The 24,883-nt window shown below is 43.6% G+C and overlaps 1 protein-coding gene across 1 annotated transcript; it reads left to right on the forward strand.

Moving 5' to 3' along the window:
• The first annotated feature begins 317 nt into the window (after positions 1-317).
• Positions 318-23,974, forward strand: septin8a (septin 8a). Its single transcript, XM_079171508.1, has 10 exons — positions 318-453; positions 8,552-8,666; positions 8,804-8,999; positions 10,098-10,284; positions 14,130-14,291; positions 15,212-15,308; positions 20,135-20,303; positions 20,401-20,533; positions 20,801-20,970; positions 22,850-23,974. Exons 1-10 carry the CDS (start codon positions 424-426, stop codon positions 22,851-22,853), a joined length of 1,263 nt encoding a protein of 420 aa, XP_079027634.1. The 5' UTR covers positions 318-423; the 3' UTR covers positions 22,854-23,974.
• Positions 23,975-24,883: the final 909 nt, after the last annotated feature.

A 24,883-nucleotide genomic window follows, 5' to 3' on the forward strand; every position in this document is an offset into this window, starting at 1 on the left:
TATATTCATTAAATGTATGACATCCGCATTTATGCGCATGCGCAAAATAGGAGTACATTAAAACCAATATTAACGCTATTTGCCGATGTATTCGTCTGCTGTCCCGTGCTACACCGTTAAGATAACAAAGCAAGCCCCTTTGCACAGTCATCGACTCCCTGGCCAATGTCGAAACGAAGAAAAATATAAAGATTTAGCCTGACTGAGCGAAAACAGGGGCGAAGCAGCAGTGAGTCCTCTCGCCGCCCAGCTAGCAGCCCTCCTCCCCCGCCCAGTCACCAGCTCGTCTCCGTCTCGTCCCTGTGTCCCTCTCTTCCGCTCTCCGTCAGCTCGGCTCAGTAGTTTAGCAGGCTTGCACTGGAGAGACGAGGGCTGCTCCCTTTCGCCTCTGCTTCAGTCTGCACCACCATACATTCCGCACCCATGGCTGCCACGGACGTTGACGTGTTTTCGGTAAGTAAAAGCCACGGGGGGTTTCTGGTTTTCTCTGCAGCCGGGAATCACCTGGGTTGTGATTAGTAAAAGTGTTTGTGTTAGCTGAAGCTAAGCCTCCCTCCCGGTTCATTTGAAGCCTTGTAATGTGGGCTCAGTCGACATGGTGGTGAAACCGATTTCTGTGATTGGTGACTTGACGACACAATTTGAGATGAAGCTGCTATTTGTTGACTATTTTAATGTCGTGTTTTACGATTATTTTCGTTTTTATCAACGCATGCGTTGCTGCACATATGGGTGCAGCACATGACACCTTGAGACTGTTTACTGTTGACATTATTAGAAAAGGCTGTAAACAGAAAACATGTAGGATAACGTTACTGTATCGCATCACTGTTCAAGTACAGTGGCTAGTTATCAGAAACAAATACTTAAAAGTTCACAGTTGCTATAAACTCATTGTTGAAGGTGTATTACTTGCTGTTGTAATACTACATGTATATAGCAGTAACTACAGTGTGATGGGCCTCAGTCCCATGTGGTTTCATTTTAACTTCCTGTTCAAAGGGTGCAAAATTAAACATGTGGTTCACTTTCTTCACTGACACCATGTCAGTTTATAACCAGGGCCGTATGCTAAACAAGTTGTGGCTGTATTGCTGATGGCCTGTGTGTCAGGTTGGGCATGAATGAGTGGGAGGGAGAAATGCATCCTGCATTGTTTTTCACAGTGACGAGCCCTGTTGTCGTTCAGGTGTGACCCCTGTACAGGTCGGTGATGCAATACAGGCTTAAGAAAATGGCACAAAGCAAGATAGTCAAGTCAGCTCTCGAGTATTTCAGGAATTCACACCCCAAAAAAAAAGAAAAGCCAGTTGGAAAACCAATATTATAGCGACAAGGCAAAAATAAATAGGAGGGGATTTAAAGACGGTGATTAACTTTTTTTGGCAGATGCTAGAAGAGATCTTTGTGGTAGTGAATTGGACAGTAAGCAGCACTGAGTTTCAGGGATAAAAGGATTAAGAACACACTCCTGTCACTTCTTGGTGCAACTCACCGTCTGCTATAGAGCAAAGGATCCAAAAAGAAGGAGCACGGGTTATTGCACACTTGGCATTTCTTAGATTAGGTAGTTGTTTAAGAGGAGTTGGGGGGGGGGGGGGGGGGGGGGTTGCAGATGATGTTGCCTACTTGTGACTTCTAAAATGTCTCTTTTTGGAATACAAAATTAGGTTATCGATTTGTTAGAAAAATGCTGAGAATGCTGTGAAACAGGCCGGTGGAACAACAGCAGACCGTCTGTCCGACTTCCTGTCTAACTTTCGGGACTAAGTGAGACCATATTGAACAAACTGCCGGGCTCGCCTGGAAGTGTGCTTATAGGGCACGCTGTTAATTATCTGCAGCTATTCGATAGGGATGTGTGGTTGGTTGCGTTGCTGGCCCGCGTCAATCCCGTCCCACGGACACGCTAGCTATCGGGATAACTTTCCAGGTCGGAGCCATACGAGGCGATCAATGGAGCCAAATACACATCTATTGTTTTCGACCCATTGGTCGCATCCCAGTGTGTAGCATATAGAATGAGGACGCTGTTCATTTAAACGGTTATGTAATGAAACGCCCTGCAACACATTCAGCATGTACAGTGCTTACTGACCCCGACGAGCATCGTCTCTCCGGTGAGGCCCGCATGCATAACATGGAATTAGCTTCACAAAGTGCTTAAAGGCGGGAGACGAGGAATGAGGGGGCAGGTCGCTTGCTCTTTGAAACTGCACACTTTGCCGGTTTGTGCAGTGAGTGAGGGATATTAACTTGCAAATACATGATCTGCATATGTTCTTTATTCAGTGTACGTTTTTTAAACCCGTTCTAAAAGTCCTTCCCTTTTTAAAGCCAGAGCCTTGTCCGTGTTGCTCCCCCGCATGTTGCTCACGACAGACTGCACTGATGCTAGCCGCATATAGAACATACGGGACAGAAGTGCCTCCGGTCAAGCCTGTCAAATCCCATGCTGTTGATGAGTCATGACAGCCGAGCCGCAGCCTCTGTGGCGATGAGTCAATATCCGTCCATAGATTGGGTCAGAGTTTCCCAAAGACACGTCTGGAAGCCCAAATTGTGATGCTCTTTCCAAAAAAAAAATGGTAGAAAAAAGCTGAATGAAGTTTTTTGTGTTTGTTGGGATGCTGGAATACCAGCACACTCTCTCTGTTTTGAACAAAGTCAGGAAAGTTCACTATAAAACGTGGTCCACATTAAACAGCTGTGGAGCGCATAGCCTGGATGTTCGACACTGTTTCACAGCCTCACAATTTTAATACTTACAGCACCCGGTGAATCCTTCAGCAAGCAGCCATGTGTTGTTGAAAGACTCTTCAGCTCAAAGTGCCCTAATTCTAAAGTTTATTTGCCTCACGTGGGATTTGGATGCGTTTCTTTTATCGGTTGTAAAAAGGCTGCACAGAGTCCCATTTTTTTCCCCAACTCTTGATTTAAGATTCTGAACCATGCAGCTTGTGCGAGGCTTGTGAATGCTGACTTGGCAGAGACGGCTCTATGAGGGCGAAGACGACGCAAAAAGGAAAATAAGAGAAATGCATTATGGTTTTCTCAGGTCAAAACGGCCCAATGCAAGAAGTCTCTCTGGTTTCTTCTCTGAATAATCATCAAAACACAAAACGAAAACAGGATTTGCTGCATCCAAAAATGACACAAAACAGCAGCCTATTACTCATCGTTAATTGAGAAAAACAAGAACAACCCCAGGTTTCTCTTCAGTACTGTAGCACTTTTTGAATGACACAAAACAATAAGTCTAACTCCCTGAGCTGTCTGATTTCAGTTAGTATTGTTCAACAGTATCCATTAACATGCACAACTAGTCTAACTAGTCTAGGAATACGTAGCACGTGTGAACGCTTTTACATTCATGGGAGATCAAAGTTTTACCTCTAAACCATGGAGAAATCATAAAGGTTTCAGCTTGTAAGTAACATAACTGACAAAACTATAAAAATCATTTTGTCATGACGTATGTTTTTTCCCCTCAGTGATAGTAAGGAAACTGAAAAGCCCCGTGAAGATGATTGAGCCGTGCGTCTGTCTCGTGAAATGGTTCCTGTCTGTCTCCCTCCCGTCCGTCTCACTCGTGTTGTTTTGTCGGTCCTTTTGGGCTCAGACGAGTGATGAGGCGGAGCAGTAATGGGGCCGTACCATTGAGACTAGAGATAGTTTAGAGACTAGGCCTTTGGTAGGATAATAAAACCGAAAGCTGGTTTTATATCTGATGGCACACACCTCATCCGAATCTCACCCGTCAACATTTTTACCATTACAACAAGCAACTAGCTAGCACACGTAGCAGCAGCAGGAGAACCACTATTGCAGGACACATAATCTGTAGGCGTGGTGCAAAAATCCTTTGTGCTGCACTTCATAATACAACAAAAACCTTCATATTTAAAGCATAATGTGCTCGTTCACTCAGAATATTATTATAATTCAAAGGTCGTCCGGTGCTTTCATAACTCTGCGTGACCGTCATTGGACAGGAAGCAGCGGCCACGTCATCTGAAGAGCACTGAATGTGCTCGTGGGTTTTGAGTTCGGCCCCAGAAGTCCCCAAAATATATCTGCTCTCAACACAAAACACAAGCTTTGTTGCTTGCTGTGGGCACGCTTAGGCTTAGCTGAGAGCACTCGTCCTTCAAGAAAACAACTGAGGATTCGTCATAGAAGTCATAAAATAGACGTCAGTAGTTTCATATGTTCTTTTCCAGAATAACTCAAAAGGAAGATACCGATTTTGCAAGTCTGAACCCCGCGCATGTCGTGCTCTTAAAAAGCTAGCATGCTTAAATTCCTATTATAAATTCTTTAGGATCCTGTCTGAGTATATATGCCTTAAAATAATGAACATAAATAATAGATGTAGGGAGTGGAAAATGCCTGAATGTATGGAATACTATCCAGCAGTTGATCTGTCCTCTTTAAAATTGAATGTGAAAACAAGACATCGAAGGGAAACTAGTTCTACACAAAGTGCACCTCAAGTTAGTGTAAATATTTGAAGCCTTTCCAAAGGCCTTCCCTCAGTGTGTGTGTGTGTGTGTGTGTGTGTGTGTGTGTGTGTGTGTGTGTGTGTGTGTGTGTGTGTGTGTGTGTGTGTGTGTGTGTGTGTGTGTGTGTGTGTGTGTGTGTGTGTGTGTGTCTGTCTCAGTCTGTCAGGTTGCTTCTGTCTGTCAGGTGGAACTCACTGAAGCAGACACAAGCTGAAAACACACAAGTCAGGTGGGAAAGGAGGCCAGAAGGCGAGAAGGAAGCTGTAGAGGGGACAGAAAGACAGCCGGTCGGAATCACTGATACGACAACATCAGGTCATGTTAGGACTGTTTGCCAAAAAATGTTTCGCTGGAATGAAAACATCTTTGCTTTTGCCTTCGGCTCATGTCTGGTCGGATCTGCGACATATTTACTTAACTTCTTAAGTTGACGTTTTGTTTGAAACGCTTCTGGAGTTGCACTTTAAATCCTGGACTAAAGCAAATAGTTTTGAAGCTGTGAGGTGTGACGAAGAGAGACGCGAGGCTAAAGATCCTTCGTGAGGTGGAAGGGACGAGTGAATACTTGGAAGTTTGTTTTTGCAGTTTGGCCCATTGATTTGGCTGCTTTATGAGCTGCAACAGTGGCCGTGACACACTGCCCACAGAGGCAATTAAGTCGTAACTCAGTCAAATCTGAAGTTGCAAACATACATAACGATACTTCTAGATTCAGGATATCACTCTCTCCAATGAAACATCCGTATATCTGCCTAGGAATCACAGAAAAATAAGTTCACAAGCGCTGAATGCATGTGAACAAATATAGGCTTAAAAGAATGGCCCAAGTTGAAGCCTACAGCGTAACTCACTGAGCACATGGCTACAGTAAACCTCCTGGGTTTGGGGAGGGGCCGCAGTCACTGATTTAAGCATAAAATGTGTCATTTTATAGACTAAACATTCATTTAATAAGCAACTTAATGGAAAGATGAATCGACAATGAAAATATGCATTACATGTAGCCATTTACTGAACGCTCTACAATGACAGCTGACTCTGTAATAGTTGTTAAGAGCGTGGGAGTATTTATACGCTGTGTTGCTCAGTAGAAAGACATACTGTGACCACACTGTTTGGTTGATTCATATAAATTCATAGTTTTTCCTCTGTAAGCTGGATATGTGTATAGTAGCACCCGCCATTTGCACTGCGGAAATATATCTTAATACCTTTATTTGACATTGAGGGGCCTTTTCACAGCAGACATTTTTGACTTGTCGTAGTAGGAAAAGCACAGGTGTTACTGATAACGCTAACGATCGGCTCTGTTCTATTCAAGTGTGACAGTGAGACACTGAGGCCGCATGCTCAGTGCCATGAAAGTGAGAGGACAAAAGGCCTACTGGTGGTGACATCAAAAAGCAGCTCCCATCAGCCAGCATACCAGCTTCTATGGTTTGTGCCTCATTTCACTTGGAGCCACCCGGGGCCCCTCTGTGAGGCCACTTCCTGTTGGCCCGGTGATACCGTGGCCTGAGAGCGGCCTGTTGTTCAGCAGAAGCTTCTCATTCCTGTCATACTTTACGCCGCTGCTCTCCTCTCCTCTCTGAAGCAGACAGATGCCTCAGAGTTTCCCTACTAGCTGCTGGTTGTACATCTATAGCTACTGGGTGGTGTTAAGCTGTTGTCATTAAATTGAAATGTTTCAGGAACGACGGCAGTCAGGTTTGTCTTTAGCTTTGTGATGCACGGTTCATGTAATCAGGTTGGTCTCGACGGGAGCGTCATTAGATGGAAAAGAACATGCAGCAACAATCCCGTACTATATCTGCATGAAAACATAGACTTACATGAAACTTAAGTCTGGTCAGTGTTTCATTTTCCTGCTTTTTCGTTGACGCAAGTTTCTGGATATTTTGCAGATTAAGAACTTTCATAGATCCACTTCTTCTTCCTCTTCTTCTGCTTCTGCAAATCATGTTTTTATTTTAATAAGTGGAGAAACCTGCCAGCAAAGCCGTGCTTCTCAATGCAAAACCAACGTGTGTCAAGTGTTAGTATAGTGCTCTTCACACCCGTCTGCCTCTTATGAGTTACACACAAACATTACTGACGGCTCAGTCTGGTCAACCTACAATTATCTCATCCCAGACAAAAAAAGTTCAAGGTGCCCTTTAGCAAGACGCTTAATCCCCAACTGTGTGCAGGTAGGCAGCTTTCACGTGGGGAAGTGGAAAAGAACATGCAGGCCTTTATTTACCTTTCCCTGGATAAATAAAGGCTAAGATGCATCGTGGACAACTCGGGCATCCAGCGAGTCATTGCAACGGTTTCCTTCTAGACCGATATCAGAGATCATCCCCCCCCCCCCCCCCCCCCCCCCCCGGCGGCAATAATCTGTCCGAACAGCTCACAAGCAACCTGAATACCACAGTGAAGCATTAATGTTCTTTAGTTTATGGTGAATGACAAACTAAAAAATTGGCCACTTCCTCTTCCTCATCCCTAACCTACTGACACTGAGAACCAGAAATGTAACTAGTTTGGTCGATGCTTTTGTTGAAAGGGACTCACGAGGTTTATTCAGACTATATGTCATAAAAAAATGGAATTGCAACCCTCCAATGTTTAAATGAGCATTTGCTGCTACCTGACTTACCATAAAGCACATTTCCTCGGTTTCACAAACAACATCACATGTAGAAAAACTTAAAGCATTAGATTGCTGCAATTCTTTTGTAGGCCGACACCGGAATTTTTTTTTTTGTTTGGAAGTTTGGATTATTGCAGAAAATAAGCTCTGTAGCAAACGCAAGTTCGTGATACTTACAAGTTTAGTTTAGCGAGATCATCTTCCCAAACGCCGCTTGCATGATTTTTGAAGCGTGGATGCAATCGGCAGAAGTAAAAAGCTCACGTTAGGCTGTAAACAAACCGCACCACGCTATACGAGTTAGTTTACACAACAAGGCTGTAAACACGTAAAAGATTCCAAATTCTAGAGAAGGGGTATTTACTGACTTATTTTATATCGTAGAACAAAGCGTTAAAATGTCTTAAGCTCGTCTTGACTTTGAGACGAGGGAACTGGAAGTGCATCGCTCTATTTACAGCTTGTATAGATTTTTCTTTTTCATTGAACACAGATGGTAATGTAATGTAATAAAGTCACAGTGTGCTTCAGCCTAGCTCAGCTCACGGCAGATTACTCCAGTGGTGTTTCCTGACACATTAAGCCCCATTTCTCTTTTTTTTTTTTCCTTCTTCTTTTTCACACACACACACACACACACACACACACACACACGTGTGTGCAGTGGTCATCCTTTCTTGTGCAGTTCAGTGAGGTTTATAGCTCATGCAGAGCCGGCCTCCACCTCTCGGCTCAGCAGAGTCGGGCTGCGTTCAGCTGAGCTCTCAGGCTGCCTTGTGCTCGGTGACATCAGCCTTCAAGTATGCGCTCCTTCGGGGCCGAGCCAGGCGAGCTCGGGTGGCCCCATTCATCTCAAGGTGCTGTCCGTCTCCAACACGCTCCCTCTTGTCACCGACCGTCTATCCTTCAGATGGGTCAGATAAGGGGGATCAAAGAGGAAAACACTTACGACTCAATAGTTTTGTCCGTCTGTGGTTGGTTGTGTATCGGTAATCTTTATATTCACGTTACTTGTGCTATGTGGCTGGGACTCATCAGTGCTGAAGCAACAGAAAGGAGTAGCTTTGAAATGTTAAGCTTACACACTGTGAGTGACTTTCCTCACTATTAAATGTCTGAATGAGTTAATTTCTCTGGTTGCTATAAAGTGCGTCTCTTCCCCGTGTGGAAATGTCTTTAGTTCCTCGTGCTTGTGGAAGATTATTCCTGAAGCGCATCCTCTCAGGCCCTGCTTATCTATCTCATAATGTTGGGCGATGAGTTTTACATCTGCACAATGCATGCTGGGTCTTTTCATTTGCAACGGAATGGGATTGCTTCAGCTTCAGCTCCGACTAATGTCTTCCCCATGTGGGCCTTCCTCTCATGCGACCGGACTTTCAATGCTTTGTTTTTGTTGTGTGTCACTCAGAATGAAGAGAAGCGCAACCTCAATTTGGGCGGACATGTTGGATTTGACAGCCTCCCCGACCAACTGGTCAGTAAATCGGTCACACAGGGATTTTGTTTCAACATTCTCTGTGTAGGTGAGTACCAAACGGCAGCGTGTGAACATTTTCCCTCCATCTTTACTTGATTTGTTTTGCTCCCAAACGGCATGAAAGAATGCGTGATTGAACTCCCTCTCCCTCTCTCTCTCTCTCTCTCTATCTCCCATCCACAGGGGAGACTGGTATCGGCAAGTCCACGTTAATGAACACGCTCTTCAACACCATGTTTGAGAACGAGGAGGCGAGCCATTACCAGAACGGCGTGTATCTGCGGCCGCGAACATACGACCTGCTAGAAAGCAACGTCAACCTCAAACTGACGATCGTTGACACCGTCGGCTTCGGCGATCAGATCAACAAAGACGACAGGTGAGGGTGGCGAGATGATGTCTGAATGCACGAGAACACAAGCTGATATCAGTCCGGGGTTGGCTTTTCTCTGTAGGATGGGATTAAGACGAGGAGGGACAGCAATAAAGAGGAAATAGCAGATCTTTTTTTTTGACATGCAGCTGTGGAATGTAGTGTTCTTGTTGTGACCTAGCCAGCGAGCAGCACTCTCACGCCCTTTTGATAGCAGCGCTCTCTGTAGGCCGTATAAACCAACGGGCTGGAGGACGGACCCCGGCAGTGGACTGTAAACGCACACAGAGAGAGACTCAAAAAGGTCAGAGTCGCTGCATTCCTCAGAGAAGAGTGCAGAGAGATGTGTAGGCAGAGGACAGATGACTGTAAACATGCTGCTGGATGAGGATGTAGAATATATATGTGGACTTATGTGTCACTCTGAGCTGTAAAATGTGGAAAGACTGCTATTAGATTAAGCAATCGTTGCCACTAACCACCACCGGCTCACACAGAAACAGCTGGTTATCCAATCTAGAGATCAGTCTCCTCATAGCCCTGAAGCTGCATATTTTAGGCTTGTTTCTTGTAGGTGTGCTCAGAGTGGATCTTTTACTGTAGCAGGTACTTCTTGTAGGAGGGGTCTATCATTTTCCTGAGTATTGGTTCAAGTCAGAGTTAGTTTCGTCTTGCAATGCGTTGAATTTGACCTTCCTTTCTGGTCTCGTTTGTTCAGCTGCACGTGCAAAAATGCTACAAAACGTTGATGTTTTCATTCCGCACATTCCTAATTGCTGTGGTTTACTGGTGACACTGAAGGCTACAAAGACCACCAGAGCAGTGTGTGTGAGAGAGGACGGGATGTTTAGCATCCTCTGTGATTTGATTCAGTCAGACTCCCATAAGCACGAGCACACATTTCCTGCCTTGCTGAGCTGTACAGCTCTAAGCTGTGAACCAGATCACACAGTTACTGAAAACCTAGCTGTCTTTGTTCATTTCCCCAGTGACAAGTCCATATTCCCATCACATTCATCACAAACGCATGAACAAGAAGACAAATATTTACGCTTCTACCCACAGACGTAAATCTTCACAGTTTCTCTTTGGCTGTCTCCACAGTTACAAGCCCATCGTCGACTACATCGACACGGAGTTTGAAAACTATCTCCAGGAAGAGCTGAAGATCAAGCGCTCGCTGTTTAACTACCACGACACCCGGATCCACATCTGCCTTTATTTCATCGCCCCGACAGGACACTCCCTCAAGTCTCTGGACCTCGTCACGATGAAAAAACTGGACAGCAAGGTACGCCCAAAAAAGCCACCGTCATACGCTGTGCCCTTCAGCAAAAAGCACACTCGCACACCGCTGATCCTTTCCCTTTGTCTGTGAGGAACGATCGGTGTTGCTGAAACCCGTCCTCCCTTTCACTGTGACCGGTGTGCATTTCACTGAGAGATCGCTGATCTTTTTGGTTGGGTGTGGACTGGATTTTAAGAAAAGTTCACAAAACCTGCCCTATATGAGTTTTCAGACTTAAAAGTCATCGTGTTGCATATTTTTTGCAAGTAAAGATGTTTTGTTTCCTCTGTTAAGGTCCAGCCCACTTTCTGAATTACCATATAATAAAATTTTTTATATAATTAGAAAATCCTAAAGTACACCCTCCTGATGCTCATCTTACTAATACAGAGTTCCCATTTGACATATTTGCAGTAGGACAGCAGTCGATAATCCCATTCAGAGCCACATTGATTTGTGAGTTTTTGATTGCTTTTGTGTGAGTATTACTCCACAGATTATTGATCCGTGGTTCTGTGTTTTGCTGTGCGTCCGATGAGGGCAGCCCAGTAGAGGCGCAATCACTGGCTTGGCCTCAATTAGAAATCTGCCGGGGAAAAGAAACAACCTCATCACAGCAGCGCTTGGAGCGTGAAAGAAGGGGGGGGGGGGGGGGGAGAGTGGGTTTTAGTGGGGGAGGGCCGTGTCAGAAAGGGCTAGAAAGCGAATTCTGAGGTCGAAGTTGGAGGCATGTTGAAGAGTTTTTATTTTAATATTTGGGGCCATCTTTTTCTTTGCCAGTTGAAGATTGAGCCTCTTGTGGCTCTTGCTACTTATGCTACCTACCAGACTCCTTTCTTTGCAATCCAAAGAAACACATAGGCATGAATATCAAACAACAGTTTTTATTATACGCTTAATTAAATCCAAACTGTTGACATTTTGATAACATGTTTTGCAAAACGGCACTTTAAGCTTCACTGATGGTTGAAGTTTAGTTACAGTCAAATGTATACATACAACTACTGATCACACTGTGGTATAAATGGCTCTGCTTGTGTCTGGTGATGCAATGATAATGAGTCCAGAACACAGCAGATGGTCAGCTGGTGACCAAAAAAGCTGCCGGCTCACCTCCGCCAGCTATCGACGCACGGCTGCCAAATGTCTCCTGGCTAATTTTTCACTTCATCGAACACAGTTTTCATACTTTGTAATTTATTCCAATTTGAGCCATCTTTACTGGTTTTCACCTGAGGACCAGCTGTATTTCTAAGGCCAGAGTCAGGGACCAGAATGCCTTTCAACAGAGAGGACTTCACATAGAAAAGGGCCCGGATCCAAATTCAGCCCTTTTCTTTGCTGTGAGGCGCCAGCACCGACCGCTGAGCCTCTGTGCTGCCTTTACCGGCCAATAGAGTGATCAGAACCTGGCACCATGCGCCTGCCAACCGTCTCCTGACGCCATCCAAACTCTCTGCTGCATCCTCATCACCTGCGCTAAAGAGACCATCCATATGTGAACATGAGCTAATTGTGTTAGCTACCGTATAGCAGCTTCCCTGCTAGCCTCTCTCGTAATAATCCACTCGTGTGAACCAAACTCTCTTTCTTGTGAACCCTCTATATGTCTGTGAGGAACATTTTGGTTAAGCACAGGACTTTTGCACAGTGCCAGGAAGTGTTGAAAGTGTAAAATAACAGCAATGATGGCGGCGGGCACTGACGGCATTGAGAGAGCAGTGGGTTGAGTTTTTAGGCTGAGTGGGTGGCCGCGGTGAACACCGCTCCGTCCCCGGCGGCTCCGTCCCAGCAATCTTTCCACGATGTGAAATATGAACAGTGTTTTATCTGACAGCATGCCAGTGTTGAGGGATCGCAGCGTGGAGGCGACGCTGTTTCATTTTACAGCCTTGATGGGGTGTTTTTATGCAGTGGTCTCATTCTACATTAAATAACAATGTGTTGCCCGGCAATATTTGCAGCTGCTCCCCACATACTATCAATCTTTGCACATCTCTATAAGCTCCAGATGGCTACAGGTCCTTCACAAAAGTACCTGCTTTGCTTCTATAGGCCTAAACAAGCCCGACTAAGTCACAAAGTAACTAGTGCTTCGACTAATGATTATTTTCATCATATTAGTTATTTTTCAATGAACCGATTCACTGTTTAGTATGTAGAATGTCAAAAATACAGAAAAAATGCCCTCGATATGCTCCCAGACCCCAAAGTGAAAATTTAAAATCATTTGTTTTGTCCAAAACTTAAAACTTTGCTGTTGTAAAACAGAGAAAGTCAGCAAATCCTCTCATTTAAGGAACTGTAACTGCTGTTAGTTCATTCAGGGGTGATTCAAGTTAACACTTTTATATTTATTTTCCATTGGAGGCATATATATATATGCGCTCCCATTGACAGTCAAAAGCATGACTCTAGACCTTAATTCTACTCTGATGAATGTTTATCTGGAAACTAAAGATAAATATAATAGAGAGCTGTCTACCAGATAGCCCTGCAGCAGGAAACGCCAGGGCAGCAGACCAAAGACAACTGTTCCCTCAGTCTGGAGAGTTCTAGACAATGGTGTTTTTCTAGTAAATGGAGTCTGATTCACTGCCCCCCCCCCCCCCCCCCCCCCACACAGAGGACGGCTGAAGGCCACTAGAGTGAGTTTGGTTTGTGGTGGATGAAGGCAGGAAAAGAGATAAAGGTCCTGAAGGCGTCGTCCTTTTTGTTTTAAATATTTATTTCCTGAATAAGAGGAAATCATTACTAGTTAATTATGAGACACTGTGTGAGGTAAAAGAGACACTCCTCAATCTGTTCATATACAGATATTTTACTTGTGCAAGATTTAAAAAAAAAGAGAAGAAGACAGAATATCAGGATATGTTAATTTCTTCTTCTTCAATAATGATGTCACATGCAACCTGCTCTGCCCATCTGGTGCTCCTAGCTGTTCACAACAAACACTGAGAACTATTTGGGAATACTCTGTGGTCAGCTGGGAAAACTGGGTTGTGGGAAGTGAACAAATCTCACTGCCACCCCCCTCCTCCTCCTCCTCCTCCTCCTCCTCCTCCTCACCGAGTCTTCCGTCAGCGCTGGATCCCTATTAGTGAACGTGGTTTGTTAATAATGCTTAAATCACGATACTGGCTGCCCTGCTGTAAATTAATGATCCCCATAAAGTATGATGAGCCTGTAATGTGACTCCTAACAAGCTCCGGTTGTGCCTCCGAGGCACACTGTGGAAGTGATGAGTGAATCTGTGGGGATCCTCCTCGTCCTCCCGGTTAGTGATCGGGGGTAATGCAGCCTCACAGAAAGGAATGCAGACAAACTGTGTGTTTATTTCTGCACATCTGCTGCTGATCGGAGTCTAGTTTGTTTTCATAATCACTGTTTGTTTTATGTATCTGTCGGGGCTCTGACTGAGCTCGTTCACTGTATCAGTGTTGCTGCATATGGCCTCGTCAGCCATAAATAGCAATGCGCGGAGTTTGTTTTTTGTTATTGTAATTGGGTCTTCAATATCTTCATTGCTCTATTCAGAGTGTTTGTTCATTACCCGCTGACATAGGGAGGTTAATTGCTCTAATCTGAAGACATTGTGTTGATTATCTGTGCATCTGCTCTCATCATATTAAGCTTGACAAGTGCATTTAGTCTTGTCATGAAGATGCATGTTAGACTAGAAAAAACCCCATTACATAATGAATTCCACGTATTCGCTTTAACACAAAGCAGCTTTCAATACACGAATGCATGTAGATTTTTGGCAACAAACTAAGACGGTGCGCTACACATTCAATAACTCTGTTTATTAAACCCCCCCCCCCCCCTCTCTCTCATCCTTTCCTCAGGTCAATATTATTCCCATCATTGCCAAAGCGGACACAATCTCCAAGAGTGAGCTCCATAAATTCAAAATAAAGATTATGAGTGAGCTGGTGAGCAACGGTGTCCAGATATATCAGTTCCCAACAGACGACGACACCGTCAGTGAGATCAACTCCTCCATGAACGTACGTCGTGTTGTGACACTCGCACTTTTCTCTTCCAACCATTTCACTTTTTTACTAGAAATGTGTTTTAGTACGCACATGAATGTGTTAAAAGTAAAAGGATACTATGCTCTGTGGACGTGACACTGACATTTTCCATTGTCAAAATAAACCAGTTATATAGAAATATGCATTTAGCAAGAAAACTGAATCTACACGTTCTTTTGGCCTTTTTTAGTTCCGGTTTTATAATGGGGATGATGCATATAATCACACTGTGCTCCAACACACACCCACGCATGCACAAACTTCTCTCATGGATAAATCAGACTTAATCTGGTTTGCCCAGACACAGTCCTCGTACTGTATCCCCATCTATTCATAGTCGCTACATCAGCGCCCACACTCACCAGCTTGTTCCTCTGAGCTGCAACCAGCCAGCTGCTTTCAACCCGCCACCTCATTTTTGAGGTTGCGTATCGGGCGTGTTTTTCCCCATGATGCTTCACTGTCGATCCTAACGAGGCTGTAGTAGCTCTGAGAGCAATAAGAAAGTGTGTGTGTGTGTATTTTATCACTTAACCTAAATAGGCCTCTCAGCCCCAGCTGAGCCACATGTTAAAGTTAAAACACAGCGTGGTGACACTTCTCTCTGGTGTGGTCTGGTTGTGAACGATAATAGGGAGCCACATTGAAGTTTTATTTGGAAGTAAACACTTCATCTTCATTGATCTTGTTTGTTGTGTCATTTGTACATAAAGTGTTTCTGTCTCGAGAAATTTAACTTGTGAAATGCTTGTTGCGCTACAAAGAATATCAGCATGAAGAAGCTCTTTAAGAAAGAGGGAGCTGGGACTCCGCCCCTTTTTTAATGGCTCCAGTTACATCGGAGGCCTCTTGACCTTTTTAACACGCATCTTTTATTTATTTTTTCTGTGTAGGCCCATCTGCCCTTCGCTGTGGTGGGGAGCGTGGAAGAGATCAAAGTGGGTAACAAAACCGTGAGGGCCAGACAGTACCCCTGGGGTATCGTGCAAGGTGAGAACCATTGTCAAGTTACTTAGAAAAATGTTGCCGATCGCCATCCAGTGTCACCACTTCCCTCATCCGAAAGCGGTCATGGGTGTATCATTCTTGAGGAAGTACATGGCTCAGCCTCTTTCCGTTCCTTGCTCGGTTTACTCCGCCTCCCTTTGGATGTGGAGCTTTCGTCATATTTAGGACCACGCCAGAGCAGTAAGTGTGGATTGGAAGTGGACAATAAAAACGAGAGCTGCAACAGTTTAGAAAAGATCAACTTTTGTTGATTCCCAGCGGGAAAATTCTGTTGTTGCAGCAGCACACGGACGGCGATACGCACAGATAAAAAGAGAAAGTAAAATAAATAGATAATAAGAGGTTAATGTATATATAAAAATATTAACTAAACTTCTATACAAGAGCATTTTGAGAAAACAATACATGCATGCAGCATAACTCAGCAGCTGCAGCAGCAAGGCATCTATCGGTCTCCATGAGGAAAGATGTTCTCCTGCTCAGGGCAGAGTGGCCAGCGCGTCGCACAGTTTTCCTGTTTATTTATACCCTCCCTCTCCATGCGGCGCTGCCAGTGTGACTTCATGCAGAGTGACACATGAAGCCAGATGAAGGACGAGCGGGTAGAGATTGTTTTAGGGAGTTGCCGGCGTGCTTTTGTGTGTGCTAGAGATGTGAACGGTGTTAAATGTCTGTGTGTGTGTGTGTGTGTGTGTGTGTGTGTGTGTGTGTGTGTGTGTGTGTGTGTGTGTGTGTGTGTGTGTGTGTGTGTGTGTGTGTGTGTGTGTGTGTGTGTGTGTGTGTGTTGGGCGTGCATATATGCCTGTATGTTTGCACGCAAGAATTGTCCATGGAGACATCTTTGTTTCCCACAGCTCATTCCTCTGTGCTTGTCAGTGAGAGTAAACATTTTAATTTAATAATGTCACCAAGAGTTGTGCTGTGGGAATATTACTGCTCAGATGGGAGTTGCACTGAGTCCCTCCCTCCCTCCCTCCAGCTCTCTCTCTCTCTCTTCCTTCCTTTCCTCGCTCTACCGTCCTCCTCTCCTCCCCTGACCACTCTCATTCCCCAACCCTCAGAGGATCACTCTGTGGTTATTTATAAAGCCTGCTGTGTGTCTCCTGGGGGACAGATTCCTTCTGACTCCATCAGTCACCATGAAGCCTTCTGCAAAAAGTTATCTCGGGTTCACTATAAACTCTCTTCTTTGGAATTCGTCTCCATCGCAGTGATCTTGTTATTCTTCAGCAGCAATTAACAAGTGGTAGAAATTGGCTGAAAACAGATCTTGAAGCTGATATAAATACAGCAAAACGGTGATTGTGGAATGTCAAGAATACACGGTGCAGATCGTCACATAACCAACAACATTAAACAAATGAATTTACATTTTACATTTTCTTTTCTCTGATGATGCAAAATAATTTAGTAGTAAAACTTCAGAGTAGAACCAGACTACCTTTTTAAAATTGTGATTCGTTCAGAGACACACAATGCCAGATGTTGCATAAAAGGAACACCGATTGGGCCGATGTTTACATATGAGAATCACAAGATGAATGTATTATTTCTACGTTGTCATCTGTTTTTAGGTTTTGTAATTATCTGCATCTAATTATCCTATCGGCCCTGTCCATCTCTGCCTAACAACGGCTCTGATGGGATGTATTACAAGAAAGCTACTTGGCTTTTAGTCGGCCTGCTTGTAAACTGATGGCCCACCATTCATACAACACACTTGATGTCACAGTATCAGAGGACAGACGTTTTAGTGTTTTTACTCCAGTTTTCCGACTGAGAGGACGGCCTCTGTCAATGGAAACAGTTTGCAGATGCCAGATGTCATATAGACGGGTTATGGTAACCTCTCAAAGAGCCATGGGAAATTTCCATCAACTGGAAGGAAGACAAAGGAAGGACTGTCGACTGATAAGAGTGTGTGTGTGTGTGTGTGTGTGTGTGTGTGTGTGTGTGTGTGTGTGTGTGTGTGTGTGTGTTTATCTTCCCTCAGGATCTTGATGCTGTGTTATCTCTGAACTCCAGACATCTGTGACATGTAGCAGAGCTAGCGTCTGTTTGTTCAACCGTGCACACATGTTGTTTTGTATGTGAACACGGATGTTATCAATCACTGACTCTGCATTCGAGTCTCAGTCGTCCATTTTTTTCCCCCTTGGTTACTGCAGTCTTGAAGTTGGGGCTGGGCGATATGTTTACGTTGTTGGTCAACTTGCATGTTTAAGAATTGATTGCTAAGAATCATAAAATCGTCCATGTGTCCTCTGTAGCTTTTGAGTGAAAGTCGGCCCTGGACCCCCAAAACCCACCTGGAGATAAACCGCCACACATTACAATGATAATAAATATTTTTTTAGGGGAAAAATAAATAATTAATATTCTAGAATTAAAAAAAAATCTAAATTGCAAAAGTGATGTGTAAATCAAGACATTGTCTGTCTCAACAACAATTTGTACTGCCATGACATTGTGTATAGATATTCATGGTCCCCAGAGGATGAATGGTTACTCTGGTGATCCCCTGACTTTTCCTCTCGTGCCACCAGCAGATTGACTTGTTTACAACTAATGGCTGGATTCCAATGAGATCTGGTTCAGATATCCACACTTTTCCTTTAGAGCCACCAGCAGATCAAAGTTGTCACTCATCCAGTGAAACATCTAAGCATCTACCGGATGGATTGTCACAGGATCTTGTTCAGACTGTAATGGTTCCCCGACGAATCCTTTTGACCTTTTATTCTAGCACCACCATGAGGTCCACATTGGGTTGAAGTGAAATGTCTAGACAACTATCAGAGGGATTTTTACAAGATATTTTATGCCTCACAGAGCTTCTAGTATGGCTGTAGACTCTTAGTTTTGTTATTTCATATTTTCTGTAAATGTTGCCGATATCTTACACAAGACACCAGACATGGTAACATTATTCACCATGTAGCTTTACAGCAGCTGCTATCATGTAAATAATTCTGCCATTTAATAAATGCTTTCGCCTTACCCAAAGCACAGGAACAAATGATCAGCCTGGGACACATGGATCATTTTGATGTGTTTCCATTTTGCACAGTTGTCTATTTCCATTTTTTTTTTTTTTGTTGTAACTTCAGATTTATTGCAGCCGTGTCTCGGTTTGAATGTTTCTGTTCTCATGCTGGCGTCCTGCAGAGCCCTGTGCTTTGATATCTTGAGGGCTCAGTCAGAGGATTGGCCCTCATTCAGCCCTCAGCGGGGGGGGGGGGGGGGGCCAGTACAGAGAGACTATTAAATGCCAAATGAACAGGCAATGTCGGTAGCCTCAGAGAACAGCTCATGTCTGTTTTTAACTTGTATACTCCCACTAACGATGTGTGGTCTACCAGCAAATTTGAGTAAAAATAAGAGCAGACAGCTGCAGGTTTGCCACAATTTCACGACTTTTTAAGACGTGTTCTGGGTCCAAAAGCGTTTAAGTAGACGAGGGTGAGTCTAAGTCTAATGAAGGAATGTGTTCTTTCGTTGGGTGTTCAGGGACTCCGACTGTATTATGTTGCACTTTTTTGATGCCGCTATCGTGCACTGCAGGCTGCTTTCCCAGTATTTTCCATCAGGAGAAGCTAAATGCCGAGCTAATTGGGGCTTTTTATATATCATTATCGGCGTCTTTACGTCCTCAGAGCTCACAGCTTGTGGTGGTATTTAAACTCAATACGCATCCCGTTCTCCACTCCGGGGGTTTCGGGCATATGCTTCAGCCCTGAAAGGCAACGTGCTTCTGCTCCGCACATGCCCTCTGTCACCACAAGAGACGACGGAGGTTTCTGAGGTTTGCTGACAGGTTGATCACATAAAAAGTATTTTTTTCTTCTGACAACAAGTGCCCATTTTAACAAGTCACAGCTGCTTTAGGTTGTGCGCCAGGCTTTGCAGCAATTTAAAGATTGGAGGAGATTGAGCATATCAAATAGTTCGAAGTTTTCCAAGTTTCCACATAGACTGGGTATTATTAAGTCTGTGAATGGAGGGGAAAAAATAACGTCAAGACGAAAAAACTTTATTTTCAAAGAGAGAGGCGTGATTATTCTTGATTAGAGGAGCAGAACGGATTCTGGCTGCAGGGATGTCTGCAGTAGAGCTGAACGACTAATTCAGACTTCATCCTCATAGTTCAGTCCACACTCTTGCTCCTCCCACACTGACCTTTGTCGTGGCCTCTAACAGAAGTACAAGCAGAACAGCCCATGTTGTTGCGACGGAGTAAACGAGGTGAGGTGTGGGTGAAAAGCCTTCATCAGAATGGACACGTTCCCCTCAGCTGTGTCTGTCAGGCAGGAAGCGCTGTCTGCCCTTTCCTCACCGTGAAACCGTTTAACTGTGAGAGACACTCAGACAGGAAACTAAAGTGACGACGTCAAAGTTGCTCCAGTATGAAACATTCACATTAAAAGTGCAGAATATCTCCGATTCATCAACAGCTAACTGTGATAGATTTCTTTATTCTTATTTAATGGATGCCAAATGCGATTTATTCATTAGTTTTTGTGACAACTTCACATTCCTGTAGAGACGTGGTGTGATTTCCTGCTTCTGATGGAGAGGAAGGGAGGGTGACAGATGGGTTGTTAAAATAAGTTCGAAGCAGTGAAGGAGACAGACAGCCGCCGAAACGAAAGAGAGAAAAAAAGACTCGGAACTGGAACCGAGATGCGACTGCACATTCCAAACTCTGTCAGCCAAAACCAAATCTTCACACACCATATCAGAATTTCTTCTTCATGTATCGGAGTTGATTAACTAACTAATTCTGGTGTGCGTTTTTCCCTTTTTAGTCGAGAACGAGAGCCACTGCGACTTTGTGAAACTCCGAGAGATGCTGATCAGGGTCAACATGGAGGATCTGAGGGAGCAGACCCACGCTCGCCACTACGAGCTGTACCGACGCTGTAAGCTGGAGGAGATGGGCTTCAAAGACACAGACCCCGACAGCCAGCCGTTCAGGTAGAGGGAGAGGAGAGGGAGAACACACAATATCCAAAACCACAGAGATACTGACAGACAATACCTGATCTATGTCGCCGTCTTCTCTTCTGTCCAGTCTTCAAGAGACGTACGAGGCCAAGAGGAAAGAGTTCTTGGGGGATCTGCAGCGCAAAGAGGAAGAAATGCGACAAATGTTCGTCAACAAAGTAAAAGAGACGGAAGCAGAGCTAAAAGAAAAGGAGCGAGAGGTCAGTCTCAAGGGTTATAGATGCAGTATGGTTCATTTTAAATGGTCGTTGATATGGTCACACACCAACACTGCAACTACAGAGACTAAGTATGATGATAATACATGCCCTCGCATATCAAATAATGGAGTCCGTTTATTCTACTGTTGGGTCCATTTCAACACTAAGGGTTAAATTAACTGTTGGCACGTAGCAATTAAAATCTCCTTTCTCTCCCCCGTCCTGTCTGTCCATCACCACCCTCTCCTCCTCCTCCTCCTCCCTCAGCTGCATGACAAGTTCGAGCAGCTGAAGCGGATGCACCAGGAGGAGAAGAGGAAGGTGGAGGAGAAGCGGAGAGACCTGGAGGAGGAGATGAACGCCTTCAACAGGAAGAAGGTGGCGGTCGAGACGCTCTCCTTATCTCAGCCCCTCAAGAAGGACAAGGACAGGAAAAAGTAAGCCGATCCCTCCTTTCCTGTCGCTCACTTTCCTCACTCTCCTTCTCCATAGCGGGGAGCTGCTTTTTTTCCCAACCCTGCTCCTTTCTTTAACTCATCCTGTGCCTTAAATTCTGAAATGATCTCTTCTTTTTGTACACTAGCGTCTGTTTCTTATCTCCCCCCTTCTCTTTTTGCTCTCTAACCCCTGTTACGAGTCTTTAAGCAGGCGGTGTGCATTCTGCCCAGTCAGAGTGAGGCACAGTGTCACATTAATGAGCCGCGCAGTCGTCGACCTATCTCCAGTATGCAAGCGCTTCAGCGTTTATAAAGGCCTGGCATGTGTCAAGGAAACTTCCTCCTTTTTTTTTTCTTTTTTCCTGCCCAAGCTTAACATTTCCTGTCCTTTCACTCTTTCCTTTTGCCTCGCTCTAATTACTCTGGGTATTCAGGGAGGAGGCAGTGAAGCCATTTAAAGCTTAGCTTATAAAGAGGTGACGCGGAATACAGTTCAAACAGGGCAGAACAGTTTTCTTTAGGTGCATACTAAGTATTCATGATGACTCTGGTTTAAAAACAATACAGACCTTTCACGTGTTAGCTCATTAACTACACACCATGTATACTTCACTGTACTGCATTTCACAAGGCATACGTTTGTAGATTCATTCTTTACCTTCCAGACGGGGTTTGTTCATTTCTGTAGTTCGACTTGCAGACCCGTTACTCAGTAAGCCGTCACAGTGAACATCGTGTTGATGTGTGGAGAGAAATCCTATAGATAGATAGATAGATAGATAGATAGATAGATAGATACTTTATTCATCCCCAGGGGGAAATTTGTTTGTAGCAGCAGCAAACGAAGTTGCAGAGTAAACATAAAATATTAAGTATGAGAGATGCTCAATATATACAATACAATACACTAAAATAACAGAGCAGAATATAATAAATGTAAAGAAAGTAATAAGAAAACAAACAGTCCTTAGTGTTTGGACTGGTCCCATTAGATCAAATTAAGGGGAATGTTAAAGCTACAGCGCACAAGGATATTTCAAACAGAGTTCTTCCAACCTGTTGCAGCAGATTTCTCCTGCTTCCACATATCGATGCCCCGGTGCACAAAATATGCTCCATAAATAATATTTTCAAGTTTGGTGTCTCGCACATAGACCTCAACCTCATCCAACTCTTTTTGGATAGATTAGAAAAGCAAACCATCGTAAATGTATACGTTTGGTGCTTTTAAGTCTCCACGTTAATCTTTAGTCTTCTGTGCTGATGCTATCTGAATATCTGATGGCTGTCTGGGACGTTAGAAATGAAATGAAATCTCTCGCTCAGCTCTGGACAATGATTTTCAGTGGACTGTGCCTGGCTGGTAGTTAATGCAGTCCTTCTTGCCCTTCTCCCTCTCTGAGAATGGAAGTGAAGGCGCTTGGCTCCATCTTGTGGCGGCTCACACACTTTGCTCTCTCTGTGCCGTTTGAGGAAACTGATCTTCCATTTTGTGGTTTGTGAAGGACATCCCACCAATCCTCAGTTTGACCTCTTATGTGATTCATTTACTCTCTAAAGTTTTGTCACGAGGCAACTTGTTGATATGGAAACATACAACAAAAAAGTAGCATTGCAGAGGATGCATTCAGGAGCGATGTTTGAGAAGGAAAAAGTAGCGCTCCTCCTGCTGACAGATTAATATCCAATGTAGTTGTGCCGGCTCAAACGATTCCTTTCTATTCACTAACACGAGCAGTGGTAGTTATTTTAACTGCAGCACCTCTTTGCTTCTCCTCTACTTCATTAGTTTTCTGTAGAAATCTTTTATCATTCATTTCTTTATTCCTCAAAGTAGTCGTTTAATTTATTTTGTTTATTGTTTGTCATTGTTTTTCAGTTAATTTATGGGCGCTGTAACCCCTCCCACACACGACCATGGATTTGTCCTCCATCACCATTGCAACGACAACACCTGTTTTGTTTTTGTTTATTTGTTTGTTTTTACATTCCATCTTGACATTGTGCACGTGGACCAAAGACACTGAGGATGATGATGATGATGATGAAGCCACAGGGGAGAAAAAAAGTGAAAGATGGTGAGAGATTATGAGGAAAACAATGTTCACTTGCCAACAGTGGCCATCTCATTTATTCAGGATCTTTATGCTTTTATATATATATATATATATATATATATATATATTGATATATATATATATGCATTTTGTTTTTCTATGTTGTGATTCAAAGACTTTGTGTTGTATTTTTTGTGTTTTCCATCGACTATTCACACAGAAACAAAGGTTGAACCTTCTGGTACTAACACAGAGGGCCAGTCATTTGAAACCGTTCAATACGTATTTAAAGAATTTAAGGTGCGCTTGATTTTAAACGACTGACATTTAAATGACTAAACGAAGATATCCGTGAAATCATACCTTTCCTAAAGTCTTTTTAAATACCTGAGCTGTTTGAAATGTTGGCCAGGTGAGATGTGCCTGTTAACCATTTTGTAATCATGACAATTTAGATTTAAGTACATTTCACAGTAGAATAATCCCTGAGCCTAAATAATAGACTTAAATAGCATTGCCAGGCAATCAACGGAGTACCTGTTTACTGTATAAACCACTGCATATACATAGGTACAACCTAAAGCTTAGTCTTAACCCTCAATAAAAAATATATGCAATATTCTGGTGCTGTTTCATAAATGTATGTGAATATTTTCTAGAGCTTTCTCTGCTTAATATGCAAAATGTACTAGTTTTTGAATATGATATTATTGTAAGAAGCACATATGATGGTAGACATTGTCCACAAATGATGTAACTTTATTGTAAACCATGAGTGACCGCCTTGATGCGTGTGTTGTGATAGTGGACACACACACACGCGCGCACACAAACAAGAAGCCAGTATGTATACGTACACACAAACACAGGATTCAGGAAAACATACAAGCCTCAGCTCGCTGTGGAAGAGTTTTCCACTCTGAGAGAGAAGAGAGCAGCTGTATTTACTGTCTGTCGTTGGAAATAAATGCAAACCCTCCCCCCCCCCCCCCGCCGACTTTGATGTGCCTCTGCCATCATTTGTTTGACGATATTCAGCCGGGAGGGAGATGAAAGTGAAACACAGGCAGGTGAAGACACACACACACACACACACCATGCAGATGCTGTTGGCCTCAACTGTAACCTCAACAACAGCTGTCAGCTTGAGACGCAGCGTTTCCTGTTTAGTGATGCCTAACCGAAGAGCTGAGAGATGTTTGCTCAGTCTGCAAATAATCCTTCCGTTTGTGAGTGGCCTGTGTGTGTGTGTGTGTGTGTGTGTGTGTATACAGTACGTGTATTAACACAATCCGCAGCTTTTTAAAAACAAGGGTGCATTGTAGCACTCAGTAACGGCTTCCTCACTTCATCTCCCTGTCAGCTTTTCATCATCGCAGTATGAAAACAGATCCAATAGTCATCAACACAGATTGGATGATGGAGGTTGGCGACCAGCTGATTTCGTAATGCTCGCTCATTTAGATATTGGTTATCGATGAAAGTCTAAAAATGAGGAAAAGAGTCAATAACTTTTTGACTATTTTATGGCATGGTAAACGGTACATGTACTATGGATAATTTAAAGTCCCTTACATGAAGACAATGTATTACCTCTAAAAAGTGAAATATCTGTATACTTGTAATCCAGAAAAAGAAAATGTTTTGCCCAAATACTTCATTTGATAAATACAAATGTATCTTTTTGAACTGCACCTAACAATTATTTTCATTCTCAACTAAACATCCGGTTATATTTTCACTTAATCGATTAATTGCTGACTCACTCACAATCTTCAAAGGTCCTGTTTTGTCTGAAGAATATTCCTTCTGTATTAATTCATTTATTTTCCTGTATTGTGTTTATTTAACGGCAC

The sequence above is a fragment of the Pholis gunnellus genome (assembly GCF_910591455.1).
Source record: "Pholis gunnellus genome assembly, chromosome: 13".
NCBI classification, from domain to species: Eukaryota; Metazoa; Chordata; class Actinopteri; order Perciformes; family Pholidae; genus Pholis; species Pholis gunnellus.